This window comes from Eptesicus fuscus, chromosome 4, assembly GCF_027574615.1.
Source record: "Eptesicus fuscus isolate TK198812 chromosome 4, DD_ASM_mEF_20220401, whole genome shotgun sequence".
In the NCBI taxonomy this organism is placed as follows: Eukaryota; Metazoa; Chordata; class Mammalia; order Chiroptera; family Vespertilionidae; genus Eptesicus; species Eptesicus fuscus.
This window is the reverse complement of record NC_072476.1, coordinates 41,195,586-41,214,999: the sequence shown is the minus strand read 5'-3', so window position 1 is coordinate 41,214,999 and position 19,414 is coordinate 41,195,586. Positions and strand designations below refer to the sequence as shown.

The 19,414-nt window shown below is 35.4% G+C and overlaps 2 protein-coding genes across 2 annotated transcripts in view; both read left to right on the top strand.

Moving 5' to 3' along the window:
- Positions 1-5,956, top strand: part of LOC129148837 (protein Largen-like) — a 109,859-nt gene extending 103,903 nt beyond the window's left edge. The window contains exon 2 of the mRNA XM_054714969.1: positions 5,389-5,956. Coding sequence (XP_054570944.1) covers positions 5,389-5,457 — 69 coding nt within the window. The 3' untranslated portion in view covers positions 5,458-5,956. The remainder of the gene's footprint in view (positions 1-5,388) is intronic.
- The window catches only part of PRR16 (proline rich 16), a 126,285-nt gene continuing 112,300 nt past the window's right edge, over positions 5,430-19,414 (top strand). Inside the window, exon 1 of the mRNA XM_054714968.1 lies at positions 5,430-5,485. The gene's annotated coding sequence lies outside the window, so the exon portion shown is untranslated. The remainder of the gene's footprint in view (positions 5,486-19,414) is intronic.

The following is a 19,414-nucleotide window of genomic DNA, read 5'->3' as shown; positions in this document are numbered from 1 at the left end:
AAATCTCCACTCTATTGTCTTTCCCGTTTTCCTGGACTGTTCCTAGAGAATAGTTTAAAACTTCAAAAAGCTACTAGTTTGGATTCTGTTACCACTGTTACCTCAGCCCCAGAATTATGTTTTTGCATTGCACTTAGATTTCTAAATTCTCAGGCCCCACGAGGAGCTGGTCTTTTTGGTGCTGAGGCCCGTCCTTTGCTTTGCACAAATTCTATAAATGAGGACATTTATCTTCAGGCAGCTCTGCTACATTCTAATCCCAGATGCGTGTGGCGCGTATCACAGGCTCACTTTAGCCCTTTGAACAACTCTGCTGCAAAGGCAGGTACCAAAGCGGTTTCTAACCATGTAATGTACAGATTTGGGGTGGGGTGGGGGAGAGACAGAGCCTTTCACCATAGTTGTCCATCTGTTTGTCAGTTCTAGCTGAATAACTTCCCTTGCACTACAAAGTAACTGGTTCAAAATTCAACAGCCTCAGAGCATTCTGTGCCAAAGCTGTACTCTCCCTTTATTTAAACCGGGAATGTCTGATGTGTCAACATGAGTTTTTAGCTATAAACTATCGTTTATACTTTAGAACTAACAAAATTGTAATACATACTTATTACTGGATTTTATTCTTTTTACAAATATGCAATTTTGTGTCCTAAAATGCTAATAACTGCAGTTCTTTTTATTGAATTACTCGGTGAAGTATGTATCTAATATTCTACAAAATCTTGGAGTCCTTTTCAGTTTGAGTATTAGTGCAGACATTTGTTGAAATTGAGCGCTCAGGTGACATGGTCATATTTTGATCCTGAAAACTCACATTTTTGTTTTACTGAAGAGAGAGATTAGTTAAGAGGTCACTCTAACTCTACTATTTTCTGAAACAAATTTTTATTGGACAAACACGTGAGCATTGGGTGTACTTTGTGAAGATTATGGGAAAAACATCCAATTAGCAGTTCAGCAAAAAAAAAAAAAAAAAAGCATATACCGTAAGGCTATTGTTTACACATGAATTTATACATGAAGCTTGGATATATGCATCTTGCCCCAGTCTAAATAGAGTGAAGCAAACTTAGTAATTATGCATGAATTTTAAAACAAAGATCATATTTTGTTGTTTAAATGCTGGTGTCTTGAATACTCATGGAATGCATACTTTAGGTATTTTTTAAATGAGAAAGATTACATTTTATGGTCAGATTTTATAATTGTTTGGTAGCACATAAGTTGAAATTAGTTCAAAATTCGAAGTGTAAATTTCTTTTTTTCCTATTTTGTTTCTTTCTCTTAAATCCTGGAGTATGAATTTTAAATCTTAAATTGCCTTATGAAAGGTCAGACTTTGTATTTTTTCCAATAATTCTGTAAGCATATTGCTAAAATTCATGCTTTAAATATCCCAAACATGTTTCCAAATAATTTACAGGCCCTAGCTGGTTTGGCTCAGTGGATAGGGCATTGGCCTGTGGACAGAAAGGTCCAGGATTTGATTCTGGCCAAGGGCATGTACCTTGGTTGCAGGCTCCTCCCCACCCAGGCCCTGGTCTGGGTGCGTGAAGGAGGCAACCAATCTATGTGTTTCTCTCACATTAATGTTTCGCTCTGTCTTTCCTTCTCTCTTTCACTCTCCCTAAAAAAAAAAAAAAAAAAAACTCAATGAAAAAATATCCTCAGGTGAGGATTAACAAACAAACAATTTATAGGAAAGCTAGTTAGATAATCTATTTTCCCTTTCATTTGGGACAAAATAACTAAAGTATAATCCACAATTTGAGTGTTTGATTTCATTCATATGATTGCTTTATAGGTCCAGTCTATTATATAATTAAATCTAGTTTTTAAAATGTATTTATGTAGTAGGCTTTTCTGGGGTTCTTTGTGTACTCTGCATAATAATATGCTGATACTTGATAAATACTTTTCTTTAAAACCGTAAGACATCATTTAGGTTACAGTCACTGAAAATTACACTAACCCTACAATTTATTTCTTTATACCCTGACACATGATTCATTTAAGAAATCTGGACTGAGTCCAATAGCCAGCCCTCTGCTGCTTAGCCTGAGAGCTGTGCTTTAATTAAGTTTTTTTTTCTTTAGCCAATAAAGAAATCTCCTTTGGTTCTCAGATAGTGGTGTTATAAAGATGAATAAGAGGTTATCACTTCCCTGAAGAAATGTTAAGTGCAGCCAGTTGGATACTGATTAGAATTTGAATGGAGCTTTCCTTAGCAAAGCCCTTTCACACACATGGATTCAATTGATGAATATTTGTAACTTGTGGGTGTATGTATGATTCCTAAGTAAATCTGATGGCTTAATATAGAGACATGTTTTTCTCTAGAACTAGATTGTGACCTTGTGCATGTGACATGTTTTACAGATGTATGTTGCTGATCACAAGGGAGACATGATAATGTAGCAAGCTCAGGGTAAAACCCAGGATTCCTGAAAAACCTATTCAAAATCTGTGCTTATATCAGGGGCTTTTTTTTTTTTTTTTTTTTTTTTTTGCATCTCATAGTTGTCAGGACAAGCAAATGATAATCCCAACAAGGGCGGGATTATCAAAACAGATTGTGGGCATTGATTAATTCTGCAAAGGCCAAAATGTGAATGTGCATTTGTCAAGAGTTCAGGTTTGGTACTCTCTCCTCTACGAGATTCAGGTCATCTTCTGTCTTTTCCCCATGGCTGCTTCCAAGTGTAAAGTTTAGACATTTTCCTTCTGAAATGGGCAGGAATACTCGGGATACTTGAAACACGGGTTAATGATTTACTTCAAACATTTCCCAGACAATTTTCAAACCCTTTCCACTTTGGGTTTAGCCTAGCCTGAGACTGTGTGTGATGCACATGAGGGGAATGAAGGAAGGAGTTGTTCAGCTTGTCCTTGGCAGAAAAGTCCTGTTGCTGAATAAGATCACAAGTCTTGGCTGGAGTGGCTTGGTAATAGCTTTTTCCACTGTGCAAAGCCAGGCAATCTCTGCCAAACAGCAGAACAGAATCTATACTGTCAAAATGGAAAGAGAAAAAAAAATTGTGGCGGCAATTACGAAGCTGGGGGGTTCTGGCAGCACACCTAGAATCTGGCATTTTCACTTCCCTGTGAGGAGGGAAGTATGGCCACCAACTAGAGCAGTGTGGTCTGCTGCTGTGCTGCCTGGAGACTGTGTGACACTGAGATGGAGGACAATGTATAGGCGCTGGGTTCAGAATTCTTTATTGTGGGTCTGATGAGAATCTCTACCAGGGAAGGTTTTGACATGCATTGTTACTGCACGGCTCTTCAATTTAATAACAGGAATGATAGCAAACACTTAAGTGCTTTAAAGAGGATTAAATCTTTCCCATGTATTAGCTCATTTAATTCTCACTTTAGCCCTATGAAGTTAGTATGGTTTTTTTTTTTACCTCCCTTTCAGAGATGAGGAAAGAGAGGCAACAGGGAAGTAAATACCTTGTCGTGTGTCACAAAGCCAGCACTTCTGCTCCTTTCTCAGTGTCTTGGCATGAAGAATAATATAGTAATGTTAACAGGAAAATCTGTATTCCCTTTCTTAAATCCTTACGGCTCTTTTTTAATGGCTTTTTGGGCAAATATTTTTTGTGGGGAGGAAAGAACAGAGATATGTATATTTCACCAGAAGTATTAATATAGGTAACATAATTTTTACCATTCCTTTGCTTTTCCAATCTAACACTATATCTTTATGAATCTCAGATTTTTGCCAGTATCGCTAAGAGTATTTAATGTAGATCTAATGTGAAATGTGGTTGGGTAATTTGATTACTCACCTTATTTTTTGACTGTTCACTTTGTTAAGTGTTTGAACCATAAAATTTTTAATACTGAATAACAATTAAATAGTGCCTGCATAATGCTATTCATTTGGAACATTTTTAAAATCATGGTTTTGCATTCAGACTTTACAATTCATTATTAATGAAAATGCTTCCCATAATGCACATGTCTGTAATAAAAGCGTGGGCAGGGATTCTTGGTGTTTTATTCCCCAAAACTAGAAGAGCTCCTGGCATGTAATTGGTGCTCAGTGAGTAGTTGATGAATGAGCATTCATTATGACTGGATGCATAATGAAATTAAACACCTTGAGCTTATTTATATGTACAATTTTGCTTTTCCTCTACTAAATAGTCAAGGTTATTGTTGATGAAGAAAATCAGTAGCAGCATGGGAAGCAACGGGAGCCGAGGAAATTGCACCCTTCCTCAGCCCCTGCCCAGGCTGGTTCTTTTGGAGCTCCTTGAGGAAGGCGTCTTTCTCACTCATCTGGGTGTTCCTAGTACTGACCAAGCAAAGTGATACAACCGTGAGCGAATGGTTGTGCAAACTAAATGACTTAAGCTCCTGTCTTTTTATTCATACCTAGTTTAAACAAATCTCAGTCATGCAGAGTTTGGGGAATATGTCACCAAAGGCTTAAGGCAAGAGCGAGGGATTACACATTTGGGGAGCAACCACCTAGCATCTCCGAATTGGATGCAGCCACCGCAAGGACCTTGGGCTCTGTACTTCAACCTCCCAAGTCAGAGGCTCTGTGCTCACTGCCCTCTGGTACTTAGAGTCCTGACAGTATTACTACCAAGAGATCACGTAGGCTCTGCTGTAACCAGTTCTGCCGCTCAGATAGGCTAGTCTTTGGTTCACGAGACCTAGGGTATGTTTTTCTGAGGTTGGCTCAGCCCATTAGCACCTCATACAATAAGCTTAGGTTCCCTCGGGCCAGGCATCCCTTTATATATTTGAAGATACCTCTCTCATTTCAAGAGGCTATTCTACACCGCCACTTTACTGAGGGTATTTCTATCCGTTTTTGTGGCATGGTTGACTGCTCTTCCCTTCCGGACTATTGTCCCTAAAGCTGGTGTGCTCGTTTGTCTGTTCATGATCACTGGGCAGCAATACTGAAACAGTATTGATTAATGAGTAAGTGTTAATGTCAGGAAAGTTTCCAGTGAGTTGCTTTAGCATTCTTTTCTCAGAAAGAACAGGTTCTCAGTGAAATTCTTGAAGACTTGGTTGATTGACTGCTCTGTACCACAGTTGTTAAGTTTTCATTCACAGTATGTAGTTCTTAACATGCATGTCCCCACGTACGTGGTTCATATATTAACCCTTTGCACTCGCTCGCTTTTTTCTCGATTCCTTTATTCTAATGCTAACCGTGTCGAGTCACATCGACATCCGAGTGCAAAAGGTTAACTCCTCTTCTATTCGTGTGTACATCTCCATCAGCCTAGCCTATTCCGTCATACTGACTAATGTTCCACCCCCATTCATAAGCTCCTGTACCTGTTTAGTTCAGTGTGTTTTGGAAAGTCTAAAGTAAATACAGCATTTTTAAAAGTTCTCTAATTTTTTTAACAGAAGCTCCATAACCTACTCCCACCTCCCCACATGATGAAACAGGGACACAGTGCCACAGGCAGACAGTGACAGCAGGACACCAGGAAATGCCAAGAAGGTCAGCCCCATCTTAACGTGATGTTTGCAGGAATGTGGACATCACACACCAGCATTTCTCAGAAACATGGAAGTCCAGTATATCATTTGTTATTCAAAATACATACACAATTTTCTATTAACAATTAGATCTCTTTGAGTATTAAAGTTATTAAATAATGACCACGAATAACATGATTAATAATCACACTATATAAATTGTGATCACCATATAACTTGTCATATTTTCAATCTGTCTTTTTCATAGAGGAAAATATGTATAATAAGCTCATGAAATTCAGCAATGTTTTCTTTGTTTCTAAGACTCAAAAAATATTTTAAGAAACATATATGGTGTTTTTCAAATGGTAGGATTTGACTTCCAAGGTGCCAGTATCAATTAATTCATGAATATACATGTTTTCTATGAATAAAATTAGTTTACATTTTGATAATTTCTCTTTATTTATATTGACTATAAGAAACTAATAAATTTGGCCATTAAAAACAATAAAAATACATAAAATATATTTGTTTAAAGTTAAATATTGAGTTAATGATCAGTTTTTCTTAAATACTGCTTTGTGGTACATAGAACTCATTCATAATTCAGGATAGTCTTGGCTACAACATATGTGACCATAAGAAGGATCATCACCTTTAACAGCTGGGAATTCCTAGTGAAGTGAAAACATGTACAGTCAAGGTCAACAGTGTTCTTTTGTTGCAATTTTCTATTTCCCACCATGAAAGGCTGCCAGTAAGGGTTCACTGGTCCCAGCATTTTTCCATATAGGAAAGAATGTAGCTTTGTTTCTCATTAAGCCCTCATGCTTCTGGAGCTGTAATTTAACTTCAATGCTTCTATAGATATAGGACTCTAGAAATTATTTGTTTTAAACATGGATACTACATTTTCCACATCTAGATAAAATCTGAACAATACCATGATAAGTCAACTATTTAATCTGAAGAGTGAATTTATTATACCTAAAATATTATGTCTGGATAATGTCAAATATTGGGATATAGTGACATGTTTACAAGTGCTATTTTTCTTTAATCAGTTGTATCCTTATGTCCTGCATTTGGGACTATTCTGTTTAAAATAAATTCCGCTAAATGGTATTATTCTTTGCAGTTGAGAACCTGTTGAATAAACTTTCAATATTAACATACAGTGAATTCAATAATGTAATTAGTAAACTATTTCCAGTTAAGGGATTGTAGCAATTTTAATAGTTTCTTAGGAGCTATGAATTAAGTCTTCATTTTAATACGACCTAATTGTAACACAAGAAGGGAATGTTATTTGGAATTTAGCTACATTTATCTTCTATTTATTTATTTATTTACTTACTTATTGTCTAAAGTTTTACATTTGTCTCCTTTTTTCCCCGCTTGACCCCTGTCCCTCATCCCCCCAGCCATTCCCACCCGGGCAAGCCCCCACTGTCCCAGTGTCTGTGTCCATTGGTTATGCTGATATGCATGCATACAAGTCCTTTGGTTGCTCTCTAACCCCCCCTCCCCTGACATTTGTCTCTGGATCTATTCTTATTCATCAAATTATGTTGATCATTATATCCCACATATGAGTGAGATCATGTGATATTTATCTTTCTCTGAATGGCTCATTTTGCTTAGCATAATGCTCTCCAGTTCCATCCATGATTCTTAATAAAATTCTACTTTAACGGTAAGTAAAATAGAAGCTAGAGCATTATGTAAATGGAGAAAAATACTGAGAGGAAAGTAAGCATAAGTTGTTGACTAAGTCAGCATCAAGAGGTTAAAAAATCTTTGTATTTATAGACAAGGCCCATGAAGAAATACATAGAATTATTTTCTAAATTTCCTTTCTTTTTATATTGTGTGACTTGACCATGAAGCTATGATGTATCCAATATAAATTATGTGGTGAAGATCATGTAAGACCAGAAACTAAGATTTCTCAGATTCAAATTCTAGCTCTAATATTAATTTGCTTGATATTATTTTGCAAGTCACCTATTCGATCTGAGTTCCTAAGACCTTTAGCTGACTTAATTCCAGAGAATTCAGGACCTAGTTTCCATGTATTCTGTTTGATATGACTTTTATAGGAAAAGCAGAGCACTGTAGTCTCAGTATTCCCCCTGGAAAAAGTCTTGATAGTCTACAAACAGACAGTGTCTTTCCTCCAGTGAAGTATTCTGCACCCTTCAGATTTCTGGTCTACTCATCAGACGGTGACGGAAACTCTCAAACTCATTTATAATTTTTCTAGAAAAAAATTTAGATCTAATATTTAAATGTTTAAACTGAGTTTGGTTAATTTAAAAAGGTGAATTCACTGTTTAAATAGTAATTAAGTTAACTAGTAAAAATAGTATCAGATTTTCAATGTCTTTTTACAGTTATTATAGGAGCTATAAATTTTGTTAAAATATAAGAAGTTTTTGCCACATGGAGCAAAAGAGAAAAATCTAACATTTAATATTACTATTGAGTTTAACCACATCGCTAGTTCCTAAGGGCAGAAAAAATTCATAGGGCAATTGAATAGCAGTTTTCATTCAGAATGGTTTGTTATTATACTAGCATAATGATGAAAATTACAAATTGAAATGAAAAGGAGATAAGAACATTTGGGGGACTTAAGAATCTTAGCAACAGGAACATTTCTCCTAAGTGTCCAATTTAGAATATAATAAAGCAGTCCTTTGATATTTTTCTCATCTTGTCAAACTGAAAAAGGACAATTTGAACCAGTCAATTCATTCACTCAACACCTGTTGACCATGCACTTTGTACTGGCACTCTGCTAGAAATAAGGAATGTAAAGATTAGTAAGACACAGCTCTGCCCCTAATGTGTTCAGCATCCAATAGAAGAGAAGAAAATAAACAAGACTAGTTAGTTGGAGGTAAATCACACAGGATGCAAAATAATAAATTCACTTTATGAAATCAGGATGAATAGTGACATAGAGAGAAGCTAAAATTAATGTGGCTCAGAAGCTGAAATAAGTATTGATTAATAGTCATCCGAATTTTGAAGAAGGAATGTACAAGTTGGAAAGCCATGGCAAAGTCTGCTGTTTTAGTTAGTGAAATAAAATGAAAATAGGAGAAATATATATCAGAACTTTGCAAGATTATATAATTCCATAATAAAACAGTGACTGAAATTTATCTCAGATGTATTTGTCATAAAGCATAACGTCGGATATGATAACAGGGAAGACTTATGGAGCATAGCGACAGCAAGGCCAGCGGTTGCAATGGTGAAACAGGAAGATCAGCTTCACGGCTGGTTATGTTGCAATTCTACACAGATGTGTGCAGTGGTTGATAACCTGCAGGAAGGTGTGCTTATGAGATGGTCTTCCTTGATTTTGTTGTTCAGTCAAAACATTGTACAAATTGTTTTAGAGAATTATTGTTTACAACCAACCTCAATCAGCTAGCAAGTAGTTCTATGGTATAAGTCAGTGAACAGACTATACTAGTAATGATGTAGGTGAAAAATGCCAGAGAGCACTGCATTCTGGTTATTGTGAGAATGTTATCTGTCAAGGTGCATAGAACAGCTAAATTTACGTTTTCCCTCTACCTCACTGGCCACCACTCCTTAGTGTTTTTTGCTTAATCCTCTTGATTTCTCAACCTATAAATGTTGCAGGGCCCACATACTCAGAGCTCGCTCTCTCTCTCTCTCTCTCTCTCTCTCTCTCTCTCTCTCTCTCTCCTCTTTTCTCCCCATTCCTGCCTCATTCCCTTACCCACTCAGCCTCTCCACTTTCTCCACCCCATCCCCCATTCGTGCTGATCTTATCTAGTTTCATAGCTTTATATACCATGAATATGTGAGTTCCTCCCAAATGTATCTCTCCCTGAACCCAGTCATTGTCTCCATTGGATGTGTAATAAGCATCTCAAACTAATTATGTCAAAATTAATAATATATACCCAGGCCCACAACTCTCTCATTTAGTTTCTTCAATGTCACTCCATCATCTAACCAGTTTCCTGGGCCAACTCTTGGTATCATTCTTGCTTCCTCCCTTTTACTCATCCCTCATGTTCAATCCTTCAAAAATTTTTGTCAAACCTGCCTCCAGAAGGTATCCTGAATCCTTTTTTTTTTTTTTTAGCTGACTTGACTGCACCTACTTTAGCTATCCTCATCATCGTTTCATTAGACTGTGCTTACACAAATTCCTGAATAGATGCTGCTTCCTCCCTTGCCCCCCTGTAGTCCATTTTACTCAGAGCAGCAAAAACAGGATTTTTTGAAATATAAAAGGGCCAGCATCATCACACATGGAAAACTTTTATGACTCCTCATTGCCCCTAGAGCTCCTTCAGTCTCCTTACCTTGGCTAGGCTACCTTCTGATCAATCGCTGTAAACTCTTCTAACCCCAGAACTTATCTCCTATCAGTTTTGGGCCCCTGATTCGCACTCTGCTTCTGGGCCTTTGCACTTAGTATGCACAGGGCTGGATCCTTCTATTATTAAGTCTCGGTTCATATCTACCTTTTCAGAAGTGCTTTTGCTCACACCTAGCCTGAGATTTAGTTGTCCGCATGTGTCTCTTTCACTCCTACTCACACACTTCATCTCTTGACGGACCACTGTCTCTCAGGGACTTATCTGTAGTTTTCTTCAGGGCACTTGCCACTCGGTGATACCTTGTTTAAGTTTTTGTTTTCTCCCTTCTTGATTGTGTTTCCTCCATGTCAAATAGAAGTTCCTTAAGGGTATGGGCCTCATCTCTCCTTTTCATTACCAAGCCCTCAACATCTAGAAAAGTAACAGCACAGTATGTATAGAGTGAAGGCAAAAGACTCTACAGATCAATTTGTCCTTCTTTTTCCATCTTCAGATACTCTAAGGAGGTTACCAAAGGATAAAGAAGCTACAGATATCTGAAGAAAGGTCTTACTCATTGCTTTGGTATTGTTTTGTGAGAACAGAGCATGAAAAGTGTACATTTTTTAGAAGTTGAAATTCCATATGTTAGCAAGCTTTAAATCTAGTGCTTTTTTTTGCCTTGTTTCCTTTTTTGCTCTTTAAAAGGCTATATGTCAAAATAGAATTTGATTTGCAGAACCTTAATGCTAGCACTTTGAAAAGTTTGCAGCAGGGAGAAAACAATACAAAAATGTGCACTGTTCACTTACAAACACAACACATTTTATATCTTGGGGTTAGGGATCAATGTATGAATAATTCTTCCATGGAAAAATGAAGGATAATATGAAATAGTGCTTTGACTGCAGATATATTTTATTATTTTCAGCTGTTTACAGAATATACCACCATTTGAAAATGTGCTGTCACTGGAGTTATTTTAGGATAGAGAAGAAGAAAAAAGTTCCAATCATCACACTTCTTAGTAAAGAGAAAAACAGACATATATTAGTGGAGAAGTTTTATAATCGCAAAAGTATCAAGAGTTAACATAAACAAACTATGGTGAATGGATCATATCTACCATTCCTAGATTTTTCTTGGTAGTTTTAATAATTATCTACTTCCTAGTTTATTCCTGGGGATTCTGCATGTGTGCGTGATATGATTGCTGGCACATGCTGGGCAGTGCTGTGATTATTGGAATATGGATTCTGGATTTAGAATGTCTGAATTTGAAGCCCAGCTTTAAACCTCTTATTAAGTGTATACCCTGTGCACATTACTCTTCCTTTGCAAAATGACAATTAATAATAAATACTTGCCTTTAGGGGTTATTTTGAGCATTGAATGAGATAATCCATGTAGAACTCTTAATGTCTGGAGCATGATAAATGCCTAGTAATGTTAGTGAATATTACTTTAATATTATCTTTACACTTACCCATGCGATTATACCTTATTAACTCTCCTCTTTCCCATGACAGGCCTCAGAAATTGTATTAAAAGAAGGTTTCATCAGAAGATTAAGACATAACTGCATTAATTTGTTATGGATTAGTTAGACCTCTAGAGCAGTGTTTTCCAATACAGGTAAATAGTTGTTATATAGGGGAAAAGCCAATTCTTCTTCTGCTTCTTCTTCAACAGAAACATTGTTTTAATATTTTGAGAAAAACTACATTAAAAAATTTTAGTCAGATGCCTATACATCAGGACTTTTCAGAGCCTTTAAAACATTAATGTAGAACTACATTTAATTTATCTGTAGGTTTTAAATCTTAAAAGTGTATACCTAAATGTTTGTGTAATTAAAAGGTTTCAAAATGTTAATATGCACCATGGTCTTTCAGGAAGAACATAAATTGTGCAATACTTTTCACAATTGGGATTTTTGTTTTCCACAGAGGGTCTATTTTCTCAGTTCACAGGTAGTGAAGCAATGATTGTTAAGAAAGACAGTGTTGTTATGTTCAGGTTAGGGATCCTTTCTTATGGTCAGATTAGGACATATGAAGAATCGTATCATAAACTTGAAAAGCCTGGCTTGTTTAGTGTTAAATTTATAGAAATTGGATAAGGACATTTAAGATGAAACTGAAAGTAGGGTATGATTTCACCTTCCTCATTTCGCTCATCTTTGAAAGAAGCTTATTCTTGTGACTTAAAGTTAATCAAGTAGTACAATTAAAGAAAATTAGTCTGTGTGCAGAACAAACTGATCATGCTTCTACTTTTCTTGCCTGGGAATATTTCCTACTTCTGTCAGATGTTTCTTCTAGTAAAAGAGGTTGCAAAGCATAGAGGTGCAAACTAAACACGGGAGCTAGGTTGCCTGGTTTGGAAATCTGCTCTGTACTTACTAGCTGTGTGACACTGGCCAAATTACTCAACCTATCTGTGCCCCAGTTATCTCATCTGAAATTAGAGGTAATAAATAAATACTACTTGATAGGATTGTCATGAAGATTAAATGAGTTGTTACTTTTGGATAAGAACTATTCCTGGCATATAATATACAATGTATATTTGTTAAATAAGTAAATTGAGCTGGAGAAGCTATGTCATTGCCTTTTCTCTTTATTTGCTATTACTTTTCTCCTGCTATGTGGCTAGTCTCAGGATCAGAGGATGTAATAGCAAAAAGAATGAGTGTTCATTGGTTGATAGAAACCTAATTCTACTACTTGTCTCTGGATGCAGTGGTGTTCTGTCTTGAAAGAAAGGGTTAGTAATGATTCTTTCTCAGCCAGTGACTGTGGGATAAATGACCAGACAAGAAAATCGGTATTTCCGCCCCCCATATAAAGCCATCTGGTGTTTCTGCTTGATTGTGTATTGTATTAAGCAAGAATAAGCGATACATCTCTTAGTGGGAAAATAGACTCAGAAATCTTCTAAACTCTCTATTTTAACAGCACCACTAATCTCTTAAAAATTATTTCTACAGTGATTTGGTGTACTATTATAATAGTTAATATCATCTAACCCTCACTCAAAGTATATAAAGGATTGTCATTACCCCCCAATCTATAGTGAAGAAAACCAAGGAAATTTGTGACTTGTCTAACTTAGAATTGGTTCTGGTTACTGGTAAACTGGTTTACAAACCCAAGGAACCCAACTCTAGCATCTGTGCTCAACAATTCTACTTCCTACCTCTCTTCACCAGGAGACTTCAGAATAATAATAATGGAGCACCTGGAAAGTCTAAATTTATGGCTTGGTATCTCAGTGCCAATTTCTCCAAGTCTAACTAAGCACTGAAGACATACATATACATATACACATAGTCATACACATACATAAATGTATGCATAATGCTACTCTAGACATTATAATCTATAATGCAGTATATACCCATATAACTGGATTGTAATTATAATTGGTCCAAAACAGCATCTTTCATAATAGTCAGAAAATAGAAACAATCCAAATGTCCATCAGATAATATTTAGACAAACAAAATGTGAGATTTCTATGTAATAGAATATTATTCAGCAATAACAAGTAACCAACTACTGACACATGCTATAACATGCATGAACCTCAAACATATTATGCTAAGTAAAAAAACACACATATAAAAGACCACATGATGTATGATTCCACTTATATGAAATGTTCATTAAAAGCAAATATTCAGATCAAAAAAGTGGATTATTGGTGACCTGGAACTAGGGGTTGTAATAGGGATTGACTGCAAATGAGCATGAAAGGTTTTTGTGGTTTTTTTGTGGTGATGGAAATGTCCCAAACCTGGATTTTGGCAACAGTTGCACAAATCTGTAAATTTACTAAAAATCATTTACTTAAACAGAATTGTGCACTTAAATGGGCAAATTTCATCATATGCAAATTTTACCTCAATAAATCTGTTAAAAAGCAAACAGACTGGATCATGGCCCAGAGATTTAGTATCCTGGACCATCGTTTAGTGATAAAGATAAAGCAAGCTAAAAATCAAATTCAAAAACGTATAATCCATATTAAATTTTATATTTTTCTGCCCTCTCTTCATAATTGGAATAACAGATAAAAAGTGGCCCTAACTGGTTTGGCTCAGTGAATAGAGCATTGGCCCGCAGACCAAAAGGTCCTGGGTTTGATTCTGGTCAAGGGCACATACCTTGGTTGCAGGCACATCCCCAGTGGGGGGGTGTGCAGGAAGCAGCTGATTAATGTTTCTCTCTCATCGATGTTTCTAACTCTCTATCCCTCTCTCTTCCTCTCTGTAAAAAAAAATTAAATAAATAAAATAAATAAATAAATAATAAATATTTTTTAAAAAGATAAAAAGTCACATTTATACCTAGCATGAAAAATAAATTGGCAATAAAATAGGCAGTTTTATTTATTTAGAATTTTGTACTGATATAATTTCACTTTGATATGATAAGCTGAGCATCTGACTTTGGAAATACATTTATTTTCTGTACTTCATTTAAAGTTTGTCTCTAGATGAAGATGTTTAAATGGAAGTTGTATCATGGTATTAGATTTATATATAGAAGAATATCTGCAAAGTGTAGTAGAAACTCACTACATGTACCCTGGATATGTAATTAATATACCCCTTTATAATCAATAACCCAACTTCATTATGTTCTTTCTGTCCTTTAATTTTCCCTTATTTCTACTTTGGATGATATGTAGGGAATTCATTTATCACTTTCCCCATTTTACAGATTAGGTAATAGAGGCATACAAAGATTAAGCCAAATCATGTAATTTTTAAGTGGCTGAGGTGAGCTTACTACTCAGTTTTTCTGAATACTAGTCATATATAACCCATAAACCATTCTAATACTCTCTACTCATTGAAATAATAGATAATTAATAAGTGCTGACTGATTAAGTCTGTAGAGGCTTGATAGATATAGCTTGGTTCATAAGCAGTTTTGTTACTATCATAAGATTCTCTTAACATCATGTACTATGATGTTATGAACTGCATGCAGTATGTGTTTAAAATGTGACTTGGTACCAATGCCCTGTAATAGTCTTTGTTGTGCATTATCAAGCCTCTTACATTGGACAGATGGAGAAAAGTATGATTCCATATACACCATACCTATTTAAAAATAATGTTCCTGAATGCATCATTTTTCATTTCTAGACTTCCAGGTTTGTAAAAAAAAAAAAATTAGGGAAGTATAATAGGCTATTTAACTGTTTGCTGGCTTGCCATACATCAAAAGAAGAGAGATACACTACTGCTTTCACAAAAGAGGGAATTGGCTCTGATGTACCTCCAAGTTATTCTTCTCTGGGAATATTCTGAATGGCACATTTCCTGATGCCTAAAAGCCTTAGACCCCAGTCCATTTCTTACGGACTCAACAACTTACTGTTAAAGCCAGATTTGTCAAAAGCTCACAGATCCATTCCCTCCCTTTTTTTAGCACCTTTTCTTAAAGAAATAAAAGAACCATTTGTGTGTTTCTCTGTTTGTTTTGTTTGAAACAATATCTCATGACCTATTCTTAGTACAGTTACATTGCTAAATTACATATATTTCCTTTCTCTTGTCCTGGTTCAGCTGTGTATATTTCTTCTTTTAACAGCAACATGGATCCTATAATCATTTCTTCAACTTTCCTGTTATCTTGTGAGTTTATGTTCTTTACTCGTGAAGATGGATTGTTCCCTGGAAGGCTGAGCATCAAGCCTGGAAGTGTTTTTTATGTGCAGTCGTCCTGTTTTCACTTCATGGTTTTTTTCCATTCAGAAACGGATGCGCTGACAGCAAGGGAACAAAGATGGGTATCTTTTTCAGAAAGCAGTGTGCATGGGAACTATGTAAACATTTTTCTGGTTACATTTATTTTGTTTCTAAGACAGTCATTTTTTTGGATATAAGTGAGACTGAGTGGGGTAGACTTAATGTAAAGCACATGTATTGGCCAGTTTGCAGACACTTGTTAGAGCTCTCCACACATATGTTGCATAATGGATTCTGTTTCTGTTATGTGTTTTTGGCAGAGCCCACCACTGCACTTTTTAAAGTCTAGGAAACATGTAAGTTTATTGGAACCCTTTCTCCCCCTAGGCTGTAAAGGGGAAAGGATTTAAAATGTGGGCAAGAGAGATTAGATTTCTCTAGGATAAAGCAGATTTTATCTTTTGTTGTATGAAATTTCATCTCTGTCTTTCCCATCCAACAGTAAGCATCTTAAAGTCAGGAACCTCTGATTTTCATTGTTGAATTCCTTCAACTTGTTTGAAATACAGGCTTTTTGTTTTTGTTTTTGTTTTGTTTTGTTTTTATGGAGACTACATTCAATTTTTAACATGCATGCTTGATTGCTGCAAGTGCATATATCTAAAATGTTAATTTAACATGCATAAAAGTATTTCTGGATGTCTCTCGATCAATAAGAGGATCTTAGAATGTTTTAATTCTGCTCACTACCTTGTTGTTCAATATTTTGGACTTGTCTTGGTTTATATGCCTAAAGTAGTCACTGTTATACTTATTGTTTCATACTAGCAGTGCATATTTAGATTTACTGCTATACTTCCCAATTTATTTGCTCACCATTGCTTCACACTCCTTTCTGACTTAGTTTACATATTCCTAAAGTACATCCTTTATTTATTTAGCTACAAACAGGCAGTAGACGTCTCTTTGATTTTTTCTTTGAAAAACATTTATCCTTTATTTTAGATAATGATTTACTGGGCATAGTATTTAAGGCAAACAGATACATCCACTCATCCTTTTAATAACATTAACCCATTGACTTCTGGTTTCTACTGTAGCAATTGAGAAGTCGGAAATCAGCTGTCAGCCTAACTTTCATTCTTTCGCATTTAATCTGTCTTTTCTCTCTGTTTGCTTTCAAGGTCTTCTATATGCTTTGGTCATTGGCCATTTCATTATGATGACCTTGAATGTGGATTTTTAAAAATCACTCTCACATCTTATTTTTTCCCTTTTATAAGAGGATTCATGTTTTTCCATCAATCCCTACAAATTCTTAGCCATTCTTTCTTTTACTAACCTATTGCCATTTTCCTTAATTTCATTCTCTTTCTCTGATCCTTTCCACTGAGAGCTTTTATTAAATGTTGTTCCTTCTTATTCTATAATTTATATATCTTAACCACTTTTTAATATTTCAAAATCTTCATATTACTCTGTTCTATTTCCTCATCTGTTTTCTAGTTCACTGTTTTCCTCTTTAACTTCGTCTAATCTGATGTTTAACCTGCTTATAAGTTTATTTGCACTTATACACATTATCTTGCTCTATTTTTTTATGTATGCCATTAGGCACTTTAAAAATACTTATGTCACAGTTTAATCTATTTTTATTAAGTGCTTGGGTTTTTATTTGTATTGTTTATTCTTCATGCTAAGTCTCAATCATAGTAGGTTATTTCCTTATATATTTTGTCACTTTTTAATTATAAGATCATCTAAATCTTTAAAATCCCTTAAGACCAAACTTGCCTCTACTTCTGCCAGGTACTATCACTAGCTCATTGCTAGACAGGCCTTTATGATTTCTATTCATGGGGGTGCCACAATTTTCAGGTTCTGTAAATTTCAATTCCAAACTCAGGCAGAGTTTTTAAAAAGTTACTGGTGGGAAAGAATTTTATTTTTCCTGCATCCACAGTACAGAAAAGCGCCTGTGTCTTATAACATATACACTTCTTACCTACCCCTTCACAGAGCTTACAGCTCTTCCAGGATTCTGATGGATGCAGGTGCTACTACCTCATTGTCTGTGGTCCACGTGAGTGTCAAATCCCAAACAATCACCTTCCTCCCCAGCACAAAGTTTGCCTTCGCACCATCTCATGGGCTTACATTTCTGTTTCTAGTACCTGGACAGTCCCTTTCCTGTTTTATTAAATCCAAAAATACATTTTAGAGAAGCCTCAGGTTTTCTATTCATAAACAGAAGTGTCCCATATTCCTTAGTTGCTTAGCTATATTTTCTATAAACATTCAGGACTTACCAACAGATAAACTGATTTTTAATGTTAGGAGTTGACTCTTATCATAAAGAAGCCAGTGACAATAGAATAAGCTGATAGTAAAGATTTATTTAAAACATTAAACTTCAGGAGGAATTTATTGGACTCAAAATAGAGGCAACCTCATCTTTATAGATCACCACAGTGAAATAAGAGCTGATATTTTAAAGTTGATTCTAGAGCATACCAAGAGTCTTGATTATATATGCACATACATAATATAGACCTTAAGTACTCATTTTCTACTGAGCTTGAAAAGAAAGAGATTGGAAGAGAAGTAATTTACCATTTAAGTATTGCTTTTCTCATAATATTTTTCTTAATAGATGAATCCACTTCCTCTATCTTTATGTTTTTCTATTTTTCTGCTTTCAGTTCACTCTCTCCCACACACTTTTTAAAAAGACCTCTCTTACAGAGAACTCTGATTTGACAGTACTGTTGTGGGTTTGCTCTTAAAATGCATGCAGAGTAACACATAAAGGTAAAGAAATATTAATACTGTAATAATATGCCATCCTCCTTCTTAGTTATTTTAGGTAGTTTCATTAGTTCTTGAATTCCTCCTTCAGTGTTGGCAGGCATCATACTAACCTTTAAAAAATACATATAGAAATGGTACCAAAGACATGTTATTTCACCAAGATCAGTCATGAAGTTATAATATTGTGACATTTTAAAACAACTGTATGTAAAAGCTAAGCAGTTAATTTGATAATATTTAAGGATAATTTATGACACATATAGGCTAGAAGAATTTCAATCATTGTCATCTATAATTTAATAACACTGTAAACTAGGCACATTTCTGAGATTTTCCATTTATTTATTCATTGAATTCTAACAAGTCTATGAAATTCTGTGATAATCCTATTAAAGGAAAGGCACTCTGAAAGGTTCTGGTTCTTCTCAAAGTTATGTAGGTAGGAGATAATGAAGCTGAGATTTACAACCAGGTTGTCTGTAGTCTGGTTTCACAGTTTAGCTGTGAAATGCTTTTCTACACTGTCTTACTTCACACATACACATATACACACAGCAACACACACATACAGCCTATTATGTGCTAATTACCTTTAAATATCTCTACTTCTATATGTCTACATAGTTCTCTATTTATCTGGTTAGGAAGAAAAGGGGCAAACATTTTTATTATTCTGTTTATAAATCCTGACCCCAAAATAAAGTTATCCAATTAGTGACAAATACTCCAATCCCAATGAAATATGTTATTTTAGAGGAATTGAGACACATGTTTCATAGAATTGAAGCCAAGATTTTTTCTATGCAGCTAACTTTAAGGAATTCTGAAATCATTTTTGTTATGGAAAAGCAACGGATTTTATTTCAAACTTCCGTATCTAGTGACATAACTCAGCATCTATGCCTTACACAAACTCAGAACAAGCAAATGAATGACAATTATCATCAGCAAGTGACTTATTGTTTTGTGCTTAGCCATTTGACACATAATGTTTATCTATTGACCAACTAGAGGCCCAGCGCACGAAATTTGTGCATGGGTATGGTCCCTAGGCCTGGCCTGCAATCAGGGCCAT